This window comes from Ranitomeya variabilis, chromosome 7 (genome assembly GCF_051348905.1).
Source record: "Ranitomeya variabilis isolate aRanVar5 chromosome 7, aRanVar5.hap1, whole genome shotgun sequence".
In the NCBI taxonomy this organism is placed as follows: domain Eukaryota; kingdom Metazoa; phylum Chordata; class Amphibia; order Anura; family Dendrobatidae; genus Ranitomeya; species Ranitomeya variabilis.
Genome location: NC_135238.1, coordinates 130238365 through 130256037, shown reverse-complemented (window position 1 = coordinate 130256037; position 17673 = coordinate 130238365). Strand labels below are relative to the sequence as shown.

At 42.1% G+C, this 17673-nt stretch overlaps 1 protein-coding gene across 2 annotated transcripts in view; it reads left to right on the top strand.

Annotated features, from left to right (window-relative positions):
• Window positions 1–17673, top strand: part of CCNYL1 (cyclin Y like 1) — a 110101-nt gene that overhangs the window by 46420 nt on the left and 46008 nt on the right. The window contains exons 2-4 of one of the 2 annotated variants that reach the window (XM_077275722.1): window positions 9768–9824; window positions 12686–12720; window positions 15602–15702. In XM_077275722.1, coding sequence (XP_077131837.1) covers window positions 9768–9824; window positions 12686–12720; window positions 15602–15702 — 193 coding nt within the window. Of the gene's footprint in view, window positions 1–9767; window positions 9843–12685; window positions 12721–15601; window positions 15703–17673 lie in introns of both variants that reach the window. The other variant, XM_077275721.1, reaches the window with a different exon arrangement.

Genomic DNA, 17673 nt, shown 5'->3' with positions numbered 1-17673 from the left:
CCGACAGTCATGTGAGGTCTTGTTTTTTGCGGGGCGAGCTGATGTTTTTATTGGTACCATTTTAGGGCACATGACATTTTTTGATTGCTCTCTATTTTGATTTTTGGGTAACAAAATGAACAATAACCAGCAATTCAAGAATTGCTTTTTTTTTTTTTTCCCTACCGTTCTGCATGTGGTAAAACTGATAAAGCAGTTTTATTCTTCGGGTAAGTACAATTACAGGGATACCTCATATCATTTTTTTATGTTTTGGTGCTTTTACACAATAAAAACTATTTTATAGAAAAAATAATTTTTGCATCGCTTTATTCGGAGAGCTATAACTTTATTTTTCTGCTGATGGAGCAGTATGGCAGCTTTTTTTTTTTGCGGGACAAGATGACATTTTCAGCTGTACCATTTTCATTTACATCTGTCTTTTTCATCACGCTTTATTGCACTTTTCGTTCGGCTGTATGATAATAAAGCGTTGTTTTCTGCCTTTTTTTTTATGGTGTTCGTTGAAGAGGTTAACTAGTGGGACAGTTTTGTAGTAAGTTGTTACAGATGCAGCAATACTAAATGTGTATTTTTATTGGTTTTTTTTATTTACATGTATTTGTAATTTTTTTTTTTTCTATATTTGGGGATTTTAAAAAAATATATATATATTTTTACACTTCATAATTTTTTTTTAACTTTATTACATTTTCCCCGTGTGAGACATTACTACACAATGTCTGATCGCTGATCTGACACTTAACACTGCTGAGTATCAGATCAGCAATCAAACAAGCAGGGAAGGAGGCTTCTCAGGTCCTGCTCTCTGCAGGTGCTCACAAGCCACAAGGACCCTGCGGCCATCTTGGAGCCAAGAGGTCTCCATGGAGAACATCAGAACAACGCGATCGCATCACGTTGTTCTGAGGGAAGTGTGCAGTGAGCCCCCTACCTGCGCGATGCTTCTCTATGCCGCTGTCACTGCTGACAGCGGCATCAGAGGGGTTAATAAATGCCCACGATCAGTGCTCGCACCGATCGTGGGCTTTGCTGCGGGGTGCCAGTCTGAACTGGCCCAAGTCGTATATTTGTGTGGTCCTGGCATTGCTAATGCCATTACTTTTCAGTAACTGGTCTGATTTGTGGCATACTGGCTAGCTCATGGAATTACAGCAGAGTATGGGAAGGAATTGGCTGGCCTATGGACTTTGAAGTAAAGGCACTGCAGTGTGTTTTGGCAAAGCCTAGCAGTGCTCAGTCTGATTTTCATATCCTGTTCCATATTCAGAGCGCCTGTCTTGTAAAATCCTATTAACCAATTCTGTAGTTTTACTTGCTTGTATTTTAGGGCTCCATCATAGCTAGAAACATGGAGTGCTTATAAGACAAAGGCTAGGTTCACATTTGCGGTTCAGTCCGCAGCGTCTCCTCCGCAAACGCATGGCAAAACGCTGCATTTTTTTATCCACATCAACTTATGCATGACGGATAAAAAAAAGCAACATTTGCATGTGTTTTTGAATGCGTTCGCGTTTTTTATGCGCATATGTTTGATAGGAAAAAAAATTTTCAAGGACAATTTCCTTAACTCATGGGATTTCTGTATTTAGACCCTTGTGCAAACGCAAGCGAATGCATGTCCTTGCATTCCTATGCGTTCCCATAGACTGTAATGCGTTTATTTGACACACTCCTTCCGCAAGCATCCGCATGCATATGGTGGCGGAAATTTGACGCCACAAAAATTCTAACATGGTGCGTCAGCCGCAGACCGCGAAAATACGTATGCGTAAGCAAACGCGGGCGAACGCATGCACCTACTTCTACCATGCTAAAGATATGAAATGAAGACGCATGCAAATGTATGCGTCAAACGCTGCGGACACAACCGCAAATGTGAAACCGACCTTAGCACAGTCCATTCTGCATATGTTGTTCAGATCCAGGAGTCACACGAAATATTTCATAGTAGGAAGAAAAATATGTAATAAAAATAAATTATATGTAATGTGTATTCAGACATAGCTTTAACCTCTCAAAGCAAACTTGACAAATCCACAAAAAAAACCACGATTTTACCTGCAGATAGTGGTAATCAAGTTTAGTTATCTAAGGCCGGTTTTACATTATCGTTTTTGTGCGCAGCGTAGGCCTGCGTACTGTCCGCATGCGTCTTGCGTACCTTTCTTTAACATTGTGTACGCAGGAACATGCGTTGGCATCAGTTTGTATGCGGATGCAATCCCGTGCGTTGTTTCACGGTGTCCGGTGAACGCAGCATGTTGCATTTTATGAGGCGTCAAATATGTGCAGGCATACGCATGCGGGTGAGTGCATATAAACAACACATTACTGTCTATGGGAACGCATTGGTGCACAAGGACATGCGTTCGATTCGCTTGTGTGCTTCGGACTGCTCATGTCCAGGATCTGATTGAGACACGCCCTCCTGGAAATATCGAATGCATGCGCATAAACAACGCAAACACAGGCAAAAACTCATACAAACGCATGCACACGCAGCGGGTTTTTTTTTTGCGTCGTGTGTAAGCTGATGCTTATAAACACAGCGTAAGCATGCGTTTTGGCATGCGTTTGCACATGCACATGATACCCTGCACACAGTACGCTAATGTGAACTAGCCTAACTGCAAACATAGCTGACCAGTGAGCGCACTATATTTGCTCCCTCTATCTTCACTGACAGCCTGTTCTGCACACGCAGCAATGGCAGGCTAGCATTCTGCTGGAGCACACTACTAGATGGCACATGACCGCTTGTATACAAATCACATACTTGCAATCACTCAGCTGACACCAGAGAATCATTGCAGTGTTCATGATGTGAGGATTCACAAGTCTGCAGTCACATAGTGTGACTGTAGATTTGTACCTTAAGGCCAGATAACCCCTTTAACTGTGTAACCAAATGATATATTAGCAGGACTTTTTTCTGGGATTGGGTCACGTAATGGCGACCACAGTATTTAACCCCTTTCTGTCATTGGACGTACTATTCCGTCCATGTGGGGTGGGCCCTACTTCCCAAGGACGGAATAGTACGTCCAGCGCGATCGGCCGCGCTCACGGGGGGAGCGCGGTCGATCGCGGCCGGGTGTCAGCTGATTATCGCAGCTGACATCCGGCGCTATGTGCCAGGAGCGGTCACGGACCGCCCCCGGCACATTAACCCCCGGCACACCGCGATCAAACATGATCGCGGTGTGCCGGCAGTATAGGGAGCATCGCGTTGCTGCGGGGGTCTCAGGGAAGCCCGCAGGGAGCCCCCTCCCTGCGGGCTTCCCTGAGACCCCCGCAGCAACGCGATGTGATCGCGTTGCTCTGAGGGTCTCCTACCTCCTTCCTCGCTGCAGGTCCCAGATCCAAGATGGCCGCGGCATCCGGGTCCTGCAGGGAGGGAGGTGGCTTACCGAGTGCCTGCTCAGAGCAGGCGCTTGGTAAGCCTGCAGTGCTCTACGTCAGATCGGTGATCTGACAGAGTGCTGTGCAAACTGTCAGATCACCGATCTGTGATGTCCCCCCCAGGGACAAAGTAAAAAAGTTTAAAAAAAATGTCCACATGTGTAAAAAAAAAAATAAATAAAAAAAAAAAATCCTAAATAAAGAAAAAAAAAATATTATTCCCATAAATACATTTCTTTATCTAAATAAAAAAAACAAACAATAAAAGTACACATATTTAGTATCGCCGCATCCGTAACGACCCAACCTATAAAACTGTCCCACTAGTTAACCCCTTCAGTAAACACCGTAAGAGGAAAAAAAAAAGAGGCAAAAAACAACGCTTTATTATCATACCGCTGAATAAAACGTGGAAAAAAACGCGATCAAAAAGACAGATATAAATAACCATGGTACCGCTGAAAGCGTCATTTTGTCCCGCAAAAAAAGAGCCGCCATACAGCATCATCAGCAAAAAAATAAAAAAGTTATAGTCCTCAGAATGAAGCGATGCCAAAATAATTATTTTTTCTATAAAATAGTTTTTATCGTATAAAAGCGCCAAAACATAAAAAGTGATATAAATGAGGTATCGCTGTAATCGTACTGACCCGAAGAATAAAACTGCTTTATCAATCTTACCAAACGCAGAACGGTATAAATGCCTCCCCCAAAAGAAATTCATGAATAGCTGGTTTTTGGTCATTCTGCCTCACAAAAATCGGAATAAAAAGCGATCAAAAAATGTCACGTGCCCGAAAATGTTACCAATAAAAACGTCAACTCGTCCCGCAAAAAACAAGACCTCACATGACTCTGTGGTCTCAAATATGGAAAAATTATAGCTCTCAAAATGTGGTAACGCAAAAAATAGTTTTTGCAATAAAAAGCGTCTTTCAGTGTGTGACGGCTGCCAATCATAAAAATCCGCTAAAACCGCTATAAAAGTAAATCAAACCCCCCTTCATCACCCCCTTAGTTAGGGAAAAATTAAAAAAAGTATTTATTTCCATCTTCTCATTAGGGTTAGGGCTAGGGTTAGGGTTGGGGCTAGGGTTAAGGCTACAGTTAGGGTTGGGGCTAAAGTTAGGGTTGGGGCTAAAGTTAGGGTTAGGGTTTGGATTACATTTATGGTTGGGAATAGGGTTGGGATTAGGGTTAGGGGTGTGTCAGGGTTAGGGGTGTGTCTGGGTTAGAGGTGTGGTTAGGGTTACCGTTGGGATTAGGGTTAGGGGTGTGTTTGCATTAGGGTTTCAGTTATAATTGGGGGGTTTCCACTGTTTAGGCACATCAGGGGCTCTCCAAACGCAACATGGCGTCCGATCTCAATTCCAGCCAATTCTGCGTTGAAAAAGGAAAACAGTGCTCCTTCCCTTCCGAGCTCTCCCGTGTGCCCACACAGGGGTTTACCCCAACATATGGGGTATCAGCATACTCAGGACAAATTGGACAACAACTTTTGGGGTCCAATTTCTCCTGTTACCCTTGGGAAAATACAAAAATGGGGGCTAAAAAATAATTTTTGTGGGAAAAAAAAGGATTTTTTTATTTTCACGGCTCTGCGTTATAAACTGTAGTGAAACACTTGGGGGCTCAAAGTTCTCACAACACATCTAGATAAGTTCCTTGGGGGGTCTAGTTTCCAATATGGGGTCACTTGTGGGGGGTTTCTACTGTTTAGGTACATTAGGGGCTCTGCAAACCCAATGTGACGCCTGTAGACCAATCCATATAAGTCTGCATTCCAAATGATGCTCCTTCCCTTCCGAGCTCTGCCATGCGCTCAAACGGTGGTTCCCCCCCACATATCAGGTATCAGCGTACTCAGGACAAATTGGACAACAATATTTAGAGTCCAATTTCTCCTGTTACCCTTGGAAAAATACAAAACTGTGGACTAAAAAATAATTTTTGTAGAAAAAAAAAAAAAAATTATTTGCACGGCTCTGCGTTATAAACTGTAGTGAAACACTTGGGGGTTCAAAGCTCTCACAACACATCTAGATGAGTTCCTTAGGGGGTCTACTTTCTAAAATGGTGTCACTTGTGGGGGGTTTCTACGCTCTGCAAACGCAATGTGACGCCTGCAGACCATTCCATCTAAGTCTGCATTCTAAATGGCGCTCCTTCCCTTCCGAGCCCTCTCATGCGCCCAAACGGTGGTTCCCCCCCCCCCACATATGGGGTATCAGCGCACTCGGGACAAATTGGACAACATCTTTGGGGGTCCAATTTCTCCTGTTACCCTCAAAAAAATACAAAACTGGGGGCTAAAAAATAATTTTTGTGGGAAAAAATTTTTGTTTTATTTTTACGGCTCTGCATTATAAACTTCTGTGAAGCCCTTGGTGGGTCAAAGTGCTCACCACACATCTAGATATGTTCCTTAGGGGGTCTACTTTCCAAAATGGTGTCACTTGTGGGGGGTTTCAATGTTTAGGCACATCAGTGGCTCTCCAAACGCAACATGGCGTCCCATCTCAATTCCTGTCAATTTTGCATTGAAAAGTCAAACGGCGCTCCTTCCCTTCCGAGCTCTCCCATGCGCCCAAACAGTGGTTTACCCCCACATTTGGGGTATCAGCGTACTCAGGACAAATTGTACAACAACGTTTGGGGTCCATGTTCTCCTGTTACCCTTGGTAAAATAAAACAAATTGGAGCTGAAGTAAATTGTTTTGTGAAAAAAAGTTAAATGTTCATTTTTATTTAAACATTCCAAAAATTCCTGTGAAACACCTGAAGGGTTAATAAACTTCTTGAATGTGGTTTTGAGCAGTTTTTAGAATGGTGTCACACTTGGGTATTTTCTATCATATAGACCCCTCAAAATGACTTCAAATGAGATGTGGTCCCTAAAAAAAAAAATGGTGTTGTAAAAATGAGAAATTGCTGGTCAACTTTTAACCCTTATAACTCCCTAACAAAAAAAAAATTTTGGTTCCAAAATTGTGCTGATGTAAAGTAGACATGTGGGAAATGTTACTTATTAAGTATTTTGTGTGACATATCTCTGTGATTTAATTGCATAAAAATTCAAAGTTGGAAAATTGCGAAATTTTCGCCAAATTTCCGTTTTTTTCACAAATAAACGCAGGTAATATCAAAGAAATTTTACCACTATCATGAAGTACAATATGTCACGAGAAAACAATGTCAGAATCACCGGGATCCGTTGAAGCGTTCCAGAGTTATAACCTCATAAAGGGACAGTGGTCAGAATTGTAATAATTGGCCCGGTCATTAACGTGCAAACCACCCTTGGGGGTAAAGGGGTTAAGGCCCCCAATTTATCATTATGTCAGAATTCGTTGAAAAGGTGCAAAAATTCTGCATAACGTGAATATTGCGCTAAAAAATAAAAATGTGACTTTATTTCATCTCACTTTCAACCAGCTCCATCAAAATGAGCAGCGCTGGGGAGGTGCACATCACTGATGCACCAAATTCCTTGTGGCGTGCACCTTTTTAATGCATTTGGTGCATCTTATTCCTGTACACCCCTCATTAAGTCCGGTGTATGAAATGCTAGTCTTAATGAATCTGGGCTGACATGTTTGACAGAGGAAGGGCTATGGTCACACAATTGCTGGGGTGTTACCATAGGCAGTCACTACACCAAGCAGATGTGATAAAATGTCATGCCAGTGGGCTAGGCATACAGAAACAAGACAATGCCCCTTTTGTTTATCATAAAAAAAAAAATTATATATATATTTATATTTTTTCATGTAATCCTACATGTATGTCTCATATCAGATTGCTTGTTGCTGAGAAAATCCTCTGATGGTGCCTGTAGATAACTCTGCCTCCAGAGATTGTTACATGAAGGAGGAGTTACCAGTGTGATGTGTAATGGCTGCTCTCTGCCCTCCTGATCTCACTGCAGAGCTGTGTGTGATTATACCGGACACATCTGCAGACTCCTCTCAGCTTCAGCTCGTAGGCAGCCAGGGTGTAATATTGTATTGTTACAATACAGCATGGCTGAGAGAGAAGAGAAAACTGTATTTGCAAGAAGACAAACTTTATTTCTCCTCTTCTGTGTTAGTTACTTGTCTCACTGGTTACTCCCCTTTTTGTAAAATAAGCTCTGGAGGCAGAGTTATCTCCAGGCAGTGTCCTCCTCACAGTCTGGAAAAGGTAATTTATATACAGTGATAAGATGATTTCTTAAAGGGAATCCGTCGCCTCATTTTTCGTATATAAACTGCGGCCACCGCCATTAGGGGCTTATCTACAGCGTTCTGGAATGCTGTAGATAAGCCCCCAATGTATCCTGAAAGAGGAGAAAAAGAGGTTAGATTATACTCACCCAGGGGCGGTCCCGGTGTGGTCCGGTCCGATGCCTTCCATCTTCATGTGATGACGTCTTCTTCCTTTCTTCTGTCGCGGCTCCGGCGTACTGATCTGCCCTGTTGAGGGCAGAGCTAAGTACTGCAGTGCGCAGGTGCCGGGAAAGGTCAGAGGCCCAGCGCCTGCCCACTACAGTACTTTGCTCTGCCCTCAACAGGGCAGATCAGTACGCCTGCGCCGGAGCTGCCACAGAAGCAAAGAAGAGGACGTCATCGTATGAAGATGGGAGTCGCCGAACCCGGACCACGACGCCCATCGGACCGGACCGCCCCTGGGTGAGTATAATCTAACTTGTTTTTCTTATCTTTCAGGTTACATCGGGGGCTTATTTACAGCATTACAGAATGCTATAGATAAGCCCCTAATGGCGGTGGCCGCAGCTTATATATGAAAAATGAGGTGACAGATTCCCTTTAACAAGCCATCTGATGTGAGGCACACAGGTAGGACTTGCCAGCAGTCGATATCCTGTATGGCCATATTAATAGTTTAGATAGGTCAGATGTGGTGACCGATTCCCTTTAAGCTTATGTGGGCATTGTGCACCTTGCCGGTCTGGTGTTGTGCCCTCCTGGTTATCCTACTGATAAAGATGTGGCCTTTCTGATGCTGCAGCCAATCCCTGCCTCTGGCCAGCCGGCCGGTGGCTGCAGGATAACCCTTTGCAATGGGCGTGACAGTGTGATTTATACAACGAGCAGCGTCTGACTCGCTATGGCTGAACTCTGCCCCCGCGCAGTTCTTCCAATGGCTGTATGGTTGTCTGGCACATTGTGTAGCATGCACATAAAATGTCACCCATGTGCTGGTTGTGCCAAGGATTGCTGACTCTCAAATTATAACTTTAATGCTGGAATATAATTAAGTACTGTTACTTTTCTCCATTATAAAGGTTATCTACTTGTCCCCCTGAAAACTTACTCCAGACAGATTTAATTTCCTGCTGCCACGAGTCGCTATGTTATTATTATTATTATTATTTATTATTATTATTATAATGCCATTTATCCCATGGCGCTTTACATGTGAGAGGGGGAAACATAGTAAAAACAAGTACAATAATCTTAAACAATACAAGTCATGACTGATACAGGAGGAGAGAGGACCCTGCCCGCGAGGGCTCACAATCTATGTTATGACTTAGGTCTGATTTTTCTTGATGCTGGCAGAAATAAAAAGGATGGGATCGTCCCAGGAATGCTTGAATCCTATTAACTACTGAACTAGTGTACAGCAGGGCTGAGGAGCTAATAACGGCAAGACATCACAATCACTGCTGTGGATTAATGGTTTCCCATAATGGTGCTGCTCTGAAACTCCGGAAAGAAGCCGGAATAATCCGCTGTCTGTATGCAAGCCCTGCGGCTTTGCTGTAAGGGGATTTGCTCCATGGGAATGTTTGTTTCTCATGTAATTGGAAGGAATACGGAAGTCGTTCCTCAAGAGGTTTCCTACTCTGGAGCTTCAGGATTTCCTATTCTCATTGATGGTAAAGGCTTACTACCCTAAAACCTCAAGTGTCAGTACTGTGTTCACTAACTTGAAAAAGTAAGTTAAAGGGAACCTGTCAGCAGAGTTGTGCAGAGTAACCTACACACACTGTCAGGTTGGCGCCGTTGTACTGATTAAAATGATACCTTGGTTGATGAAATCCGTCTTGTGGTTGTTTAATCTTTATTTTCAGTTTTGAGTTTATGATATGCCCGTGCTCCGGGGAGGCCTGTGGGGGGGTCTTCATGTGGTGCTCGGATTAGGTATTCATCAGTATGGCTTCTGACAGGTCATTGACCCCTCACTGACCTCACAAGGTGAGGATGAATGTGACAGTACTTGGTAAAATCCTCACAGTATGTAGTGTAATAGTATCTTATGTATATTGCTCCCTTTTCATTTTATAAACTTCCAAAGTTGCATTTTTAAACTATGAAGTGTTTAACCTATAATGTATATATATTCTTATATTTTAGACCTGGCCCCAGAATCGAACCCTTCTGATCACCCAAGAGCAAGCACAATATTCCTCAGTAAGTCCCAGACTGATGGTGAGTTATACTTGCTCATACACTGCTCTCTGTCCCACAATGTTGTGTTTTTGTATGCATTTCTGATGTATTTCTTCAATAAGATATTTAATAACCTTTTTGCAAGGGTTTGTACAAAGCCTTATTGCTCGGGGTCCGATTGCTGGTCTCTGAACTGTCGCGTCTGAATGGAGGTGGAGCATGTGCATCTGCGCTGCATTCATTGTTGGCGGGAGTGCCGGATAGAAGAGTGTGACTCTTGGCTATCTCCAGCGTGCCTGTTGAAAATGAACACAGTGGAGGTGCACATGCTTGACCTCCGCTCCGTTCAGACGAGGCTCTTAATAGCCCTGTTCTGTGGATTGGAGCGGGACCCAGCGATCAGATCCCACCCTGCACCCCCTTTCTCAAGCGAACAGAAGATTTTCTCCTATCCTATGGCTACGGTGTAACTTCACATTTTGGTACAAACCCTTAAGCGGCAGGGAGTGTCATTGTTGGTAGGGGAAAAGTTGTAAGAACAGAGTGCGAAAATGTCTTTTTGCATGATTCAGATAGAGCCGTGGACTTGCTTGGCCACCTCCCAATTTTTTTCTTCCGAGATGTGGGGCCTAGAAGTGGTCTCGCCAGGCAGGACGGGGATAGATGCGGGCCTCAATTATTAAACATTTGTGTTACATACTGTGAATATGCCATACTGTAAATGTCTGTGAGGATAACCAATTATTTTCTGTCGGGAGTCCTACCCGGCCTGTCTTATTTTGAAGGTAAAGTTTTTATTTCTTCCTCTTCTGATAATTATAAAATGATAGATTTGGGTTTAAACCTAACATATCACAAAGACCTCAAATATCTGGAAATGAAAGCCACACTTGAAGCCACAATATCGCTCTTCACACAAGTATGTACTTGGTTATGTGTGAACTTTCCCTGTAAGGGTAGAATTGCTCACAATCCGTCTCACGTTAGAGATGGTTCCTCTTTGGAGTAAAGGAAGTTTCCCTCTCCATGAAATAACTCTTCTATTGTTAAGACACTGCACTTCTTGAAGGAGGGAAGTCGTCATGTTGGCTCCTTTCATAAAGCAAAGTTGGAATGTGACTGTGTTTCCTGACGGGGCTATGTTCTTAGCTCTTAGAACGTTTAAGAAGAACAACTGCCTCATAGTGCGGATATCCAAAAGATAACCAGATTAAAAGCACAAGAGTAATATGCAAACACAGGCACAGCCCTAGTGTAGATAAGGTGGGTGTAGTCAGCCGAAGCTCCTTCCTCTGACTGGCTGATGGACTGTGCACCACTGATGGTACTTCTAAGGAGAGTAGACTTATGATGAGCCTTCTTTTTTTATTGAACTATTTGACTATGCTTTTCTACACTGATCTTGCCTTCATAAGGCCATAACACAATCCTAAGTGAAAATATAGCTTGAGAAACTTGTATCATGTGGTCAAAGCTTAAAAGGTTAATGAAAGGCTGGAAAAGTAAGTGTTACTAAAGAAAAAGGCTAGAGGGTCAGTTTTCAAGTAAGTCACATGACTGTAAATAGAGCAGTTTGCAGAAGTAGAGTCTCTGAAGCAAAGCTGGTCAGAGAGTCACCAATCTGTTCCACAATTCTTAGATGCACGTGTTCACAATTTCAGAAAAAATGTTCCTAAACATAAAATTGCATGACATTGAATATCCCAACAATCAAAATGCATAATATCATCAAAAGATTCAGAGATTCTGGAGAAATGTGTGCACAAGGGACAAGGCCAATATAGTATTGGATGCTTGTGATCTATAGGCCCTCAAGTGGCACTGCATTGAAAACTGGCATGGTTGAGCCTTATATACCCCATCCAGAATCGCTTCAGTCTCTGGAGCAAAGATCATTAAGACTGACCAAGTCAAAATGGAGAACTCTTCTGTGGTCAGATGAATCAAAATGTGAAATTGTTTATGGAAACCCTGGACGCCGTGTCCTGCAGACTCAAGAGGAGAGGGACCATCCAGCTTATCAGCGCACAGTACAGAAGCCTACAGCTCTGATGGTATGGGGGTGTATCATTGCCTATGGCATGGGCAGCTTACAAATCTGGAAAGGCGCAATCTATGCTGAGCATTATATAGAGGTTTTACAATAACAAATGCCCCATCCAGACAATGTCTATTTCAGAGAAGGCCTTGCATATTACAGCAAGGCAATAATAAACCACATACTGCATCTATCACCACATCATGGCTTCACAGAAGAAGTCGGGTGATGAACTGGCCACCTGCAGTCCAGACCTTTCACTAATAATAATAATAGTAATAATATTATTCATTTGGCGCATTTTGAAACAAAGCATCCGGTAAAGACCCCAGACTGGAGCAGTGAGAGTCCTACATAGACAAGAATCTTGAGATCCTCTCCCAAGATCCCCGCAATGTATGCCCTCACTACCTAGATGCTTACAGACCGTTGTATAAAGAGGAGGGGATGCTACACAACGGTAGGCTTGGCACTGTCCCCTCTATTTTGAGATGTGTTGGTGCCATCGATTTTGTAACAGTTAATTTTTCAAATGAAATGCAAACATGTCCAATGTTCACCTTCTGATCGGTTCTGTTGTGAATAAAATATGACTGCAAAAGATTTCCAAATCATTGCATTCTTGTTTTCCTTACATATTAGTGGCCCAACTCTTTTGGAATTGAGATTGTATTCTAAAACTGCAATAACTTTAGTATAGCGCCAGGATCCAAGTCACTGTAATACGTGATGGTGGGCATCATCTCTAGATGTGCTCCCAGCCTACAGATAGTCATTCACAAATGTCCTGGACATCATGTTCTCTGTTCCCCTGCCCTAGTAATGTGTATTTATGTGCTTACAGTGAGAGAAAAGAGGAAGAGTAACCATATAAATCACGTAAGTAAACCTCACCTGCTGATTTATTGTTGCTGTAATGATACCATAGCCATTTCATTCATTTACTCATTGTCTGCCTATGGCCCTTCTCCATGTCATTACTGGTTACTTAAACAGGTTTAACAGGATTTCTAGGATTTGGGAATGATCTACAAAAGTATTACTTACCTCCTGAATCCCCTTAGTTTTGGGGGTCCTGCCAGTACCAGAAGATACAATGTGCCATGTCATGTGTACCCGCAGCAATGAAGTGACTAATCTACTAGACGTCATTCCCTCCACTAGGGTATGTGCACACCTCTTTCTGGCGGATGCTGCTCCAAATACTGCCTGAAAAAGCCTGAACTAAATGTTCAGAAGAATGACGTGCACATTTCTGTATAAAAACGTTTTCTTGTTCTTCTGTTCAGCCATTGGAGTGTCTTGTAACCGCTTCAGGTTTCTACAGATGCCAAGCAACTAGAAGTGGCCGACTGTTCTTCAGAGGTCGCTCAATACTTCCTAAAACAAGTCAATGGGAAGGCTCACAAGATGTCTGGGTGTATTTTTAAGCATTTTGACAGCATTTTTGCATGGAAAAAAAACTCAAATGACTTCTTCATTTGTTGGAATAAAAAAAAAATAAACCTGTTAAAAAGACGACATAGAAATACTAGTATTTGCAAACTGCCTCTTCAGAGAGAAAGAGGACTTGAACTCTATAGCGCCACCTTGTTGGAAGCATGTTGTTGACATGCCAGAGCTGGTATGTCACTCTCCACAAGGAGAAACCTTACCCCTTAGACCTCAGTCCAGAGCTTTAGCCAAATCCGTTCTCATACGTTGCTCTGATTAGGGGCAACACCCCGAAACACCGTGTCTGCAAATGGAGATTCTGATTTGGCTTTTTTCCTAAGTCCTATAACAAGACTTGTTAAAGGGTTGATTGTGACTTGTAGGATCGCTACTTCCAACAGGTACAAGTCCTTTTTCTCTCTGAAGAGCAATTTGCATATTATATTTCCCAGAGGAGCACAGCACTTTGAATAAGCCTCCTTACCTTGACATGCCAGGGCTGGTATGTCACTTTCCACAAGAATAAACGTTACCCTGTAGAAATACTAAAAACAAAGTTTGCTCGGAAAAAAGCCAACAGTTGCAAACCTTTAAAGCCCAGGAAACAACTGAAAAAGATGCTTCCAGGGATAAAAAAAACCCCTGACATTTCCTTAAAGTGGTATTCCCTTCTCCAAGATCCTATCCCATTATGTAGTAGGTGTAATTATAATATTAGCAAATATCTCCAATTAGAGATGTAGTATAGTTCTTCAGATTTGCGATATCGCTTGCCTCATGAAAGGTATTGCAGTAGCTTAGGCATCTATGGTTACCACCACTCCCTGTACATGGGGCAAGCGAAATAGTGAATCTGAAGAACTATGCTACATTTCTGACTGAAGGTACAGCTCTGGCAAAAATTGAGACCACTCCAAAATGTTCATTTTGTCTGATTTTTCTCTTTATAGGTAAATTTTTGAGTAAAATGTAAATTGTTCTTTTAGTCTATAAACTTCTGACAACTTGTCTCCGAATTTCCAAGCAATACATTTTGTATTTTTTTTCTGAAAAGGTAAAATAGTCAAAATTAATAAAATCCCAGTGCTTTCAGAGCTCAAATAATGCAAAGAAACCAAGTTAATAATCATTTAGAAACAACAAATACTAATGTTTTAACTCCGGAAGAGTTCAGAAATCAATATTTTGTGGAATAACCATGATGTTTAATCACAGCTTTCATGCGTCTTGGCATGCTTTCCTCCAGGCTTTCACACTGCTTCTGGTGCAAACATGTAAGCAGTTCTTGTTTGTTTGACGGCTTGTGACTATCCATTTCCCTCTTGATTACATTCCAGAGGATTTCAATGGGGTTCAGGTCTGGAGATTGGGCTGCCCATGACAGGGTTTTGATGTGGTGGTCTCCTAATTTTTGCCAGAGCTGTATTTGCTAATATTATTATTACACCACCTACTACATAGTGTGATAGGATCTTGGAGATGGGAATACCCCTTTATGCGTTGTTGTCTTAAAAACTTGGAGGGTTCGCCCACTTGAAAGACGTTGTATGCACATACCTTTAGCAGCCTCTGTTATAGATTCTGTAAAAAAAAAAGCTAAAGTGGACCACCCTGCTGCACTCTTATGTGCACACTGGGTTCCATCATGTGATGAGTCGGTCAGCAGTGAATCCCATTTGCTACTATGTAGAAGGCGTTAATACAAATCACTGCTACTGCCGTCTTTATGGAAGTTGTCTCTCGCTATGATGGCTCCTACGTAATGGGGAGAAAGTCTCTAATACATGTGAGGACTGGCTACATTGGCTCCACAGCTCTTTGCTTTCCCATAGTTTGGAATCTCTCCTTCCTGGGTAGCTTGTGGCATGAACTTAACCTCTGCATGGCTATACATAGGAGTAGGCTCTGTACAGGCACCTAAGCACGGCATGTGTTTTCCCTATTTTAATATAGATTAAATTAATCTCAATTTTATTATATCAAGTAGGACACTTCCATCTCTAAAATGAAAACGGCACATGTGCAGAAGCTTCAATCTGTGTGTTGCTGGTTTATTGTATACCATATCCCTTTATAAGTTATCCAGGTTTTTTTTTTTGTTTGTTTTTTTTTTACATTTTCTGTTTACAATCCAGCAACAAACAAACAATATTTCAATGTTACTATATAATAAAGTACCGTCCTTCCTTTTAGCTGACATTTTACAGTACTCCAGCGCCATCTGCCTGTAAGCTGAGGCATTACTTTATGCAGACTCTTCACCCATAAGACATATTGTCTTTGAGATGTTCTTGCAATACATTGAATTTTTGTTCTTTTTAAACAGGTCTCTCCTGGGCAACTTACAAAGAAGTACAGTTCATGTTCTACAATATTCTTAGATGACAGCACAGTCAGTCAGCCTAATCTCCGAAGCACAATAAAGTGGTGAGTGACTGAAAGTAGATCTGGAATGTATTCTTGAGTTCACGCCTTAACTTGAGTTCAGACAAAAGTAAAAAAAAAAAAAAAAGACTGATTAATGCTTGATGTGTGAATGATGCCGAAAGTTTTTTAGATATTTATAATACAACTAGATGGTGGCCCGATTCTAACGTATCGGGTATTCTAGAATATGCATGTCCACGTAGTATATTGCCCAGCCACGTAGTATATTGCCCAGCCACGTAGTATATTGCCCAGTCACGTAGTATATTGCCCAGTCACGTAGTATATTGCCCAGTCACGTAGTATATTGCCCAGTCACGTAGTATATTGCCCAGTCACGTAGTATATTGCCCAGTCACGTAGTATATTGCCCAGTCACGTAGTATATTGCCCAGTCACGTAGTATATTGCCCAGTCACGTAGTATATTGCCCAGTCACGTAGTATATTGCCCAGTCACGTAGTATATTGCCCAGTCACGTAGTATATTGCCCAGTCACGTAGTATATTGCCCAGTCACGTAGTATATTGCCCAGTCACGTAGTATATTGCACAGCCCACAGAGTATAGTGCACAGCCCACGTAGTATAGTGCACAGCCCACGTAGTATATAGGCCAGCCACGTATGTCACAGGTTAAAAAATAAAAAATAAACATATACTCACCTTCCGAAGGGCCCCTTATAGTTCTGTCACCTGTGTGCGGTGCAGGCGGCAGCTTCCGGTCCCAGGGTGTGATGACGTCGTGGTCACATGACTGTGACGTCATGGCAGGTCCTTGTCGCATACCATCCTTAGCACCGGAACCTGCCGCTTGCATGGACCGGTCACCGGAGCGTCGCGAGGAGCGGGAAAGGCGGCGGATGGTGAGCATATAATGATTTTTTTTATTATTTTTAACATTAGATGTTTTTACTATTGAGGCTGCATAGGCAGCATCAATAGTAAAAACTTGGTCACACAGAGTTAATAGTGGCGGTAACTGAGTGAGTTACCCGCGGCATAACGCGGTCTGTTACCGCTGGCATTAACCCTGTGTGAGCCGTGACTGCGGGGAGTATGGAGCAGATGGCGGGCACTGACTGCAGGGGAGTAGGGAGGGACTAATCGGACTGTGCCCGTCGCTGATTGGTCGCGGCAGCCATGACAGGCAGCTGGCGAGACCAATCAGCGACTTGGATTCCATGAAAGACACAGGCCCCGACCAATGAATATCCGTGACGGAAAGAAAGACAGAAGGACAGATGGAAGTGACCCTTAGACAATTATATAGTAGATAACGTTTAGCTTTTGCATAACTGCCAAAAGGTCAATTCTTCTTACTGCCTGACAGATGTGTATGTATATAGAGATCTATGTGTGTGTGTATAGATAGGTGTGTGTGTATAGATAGATCTATGTGTGTGTGTGTATATATAGATAGATTTATGTGTGTATATGTGTTTTATATAGATAGATAGATAGATAAATGTGTATGTGTTTATATAGATAGGTATGTGTGTGTGTATATGTTTATATAGATGTATATGTGTGTGTATATGTGTTTTATATAGATAGATAGATAAATGTGTGTGTATGTGTTTATATAGATAGGTATGTGTGTGTGTATATGTTTATATAGATGTATATGTGTGTGTATATGTGTTTATATAGATAGATAGATTTATGTGTGTGTGTGTGTGTGTGTGTGTGTATGCGTGTTTATATAGATGATGTGTGTGTATATGTGTGTTTATATAGATAGATATGTGTGTATGTGTTTATATACGGTAGATAGATAGATTTGTGTGTGTGTATGTGTTTATATAGATAGATTTATGTGTGTGTGTGTATGCGTGTTTATATAGATAGATGTGTGTGTATATGTGTTTATATAGATAGATGTGTGTATGTGTTTATATACGGTAGATAGATAGATTTGTGTGTGTATATGTGTTTATATAGATAGGTGTGTGTGTGTACATCTTGTTTAG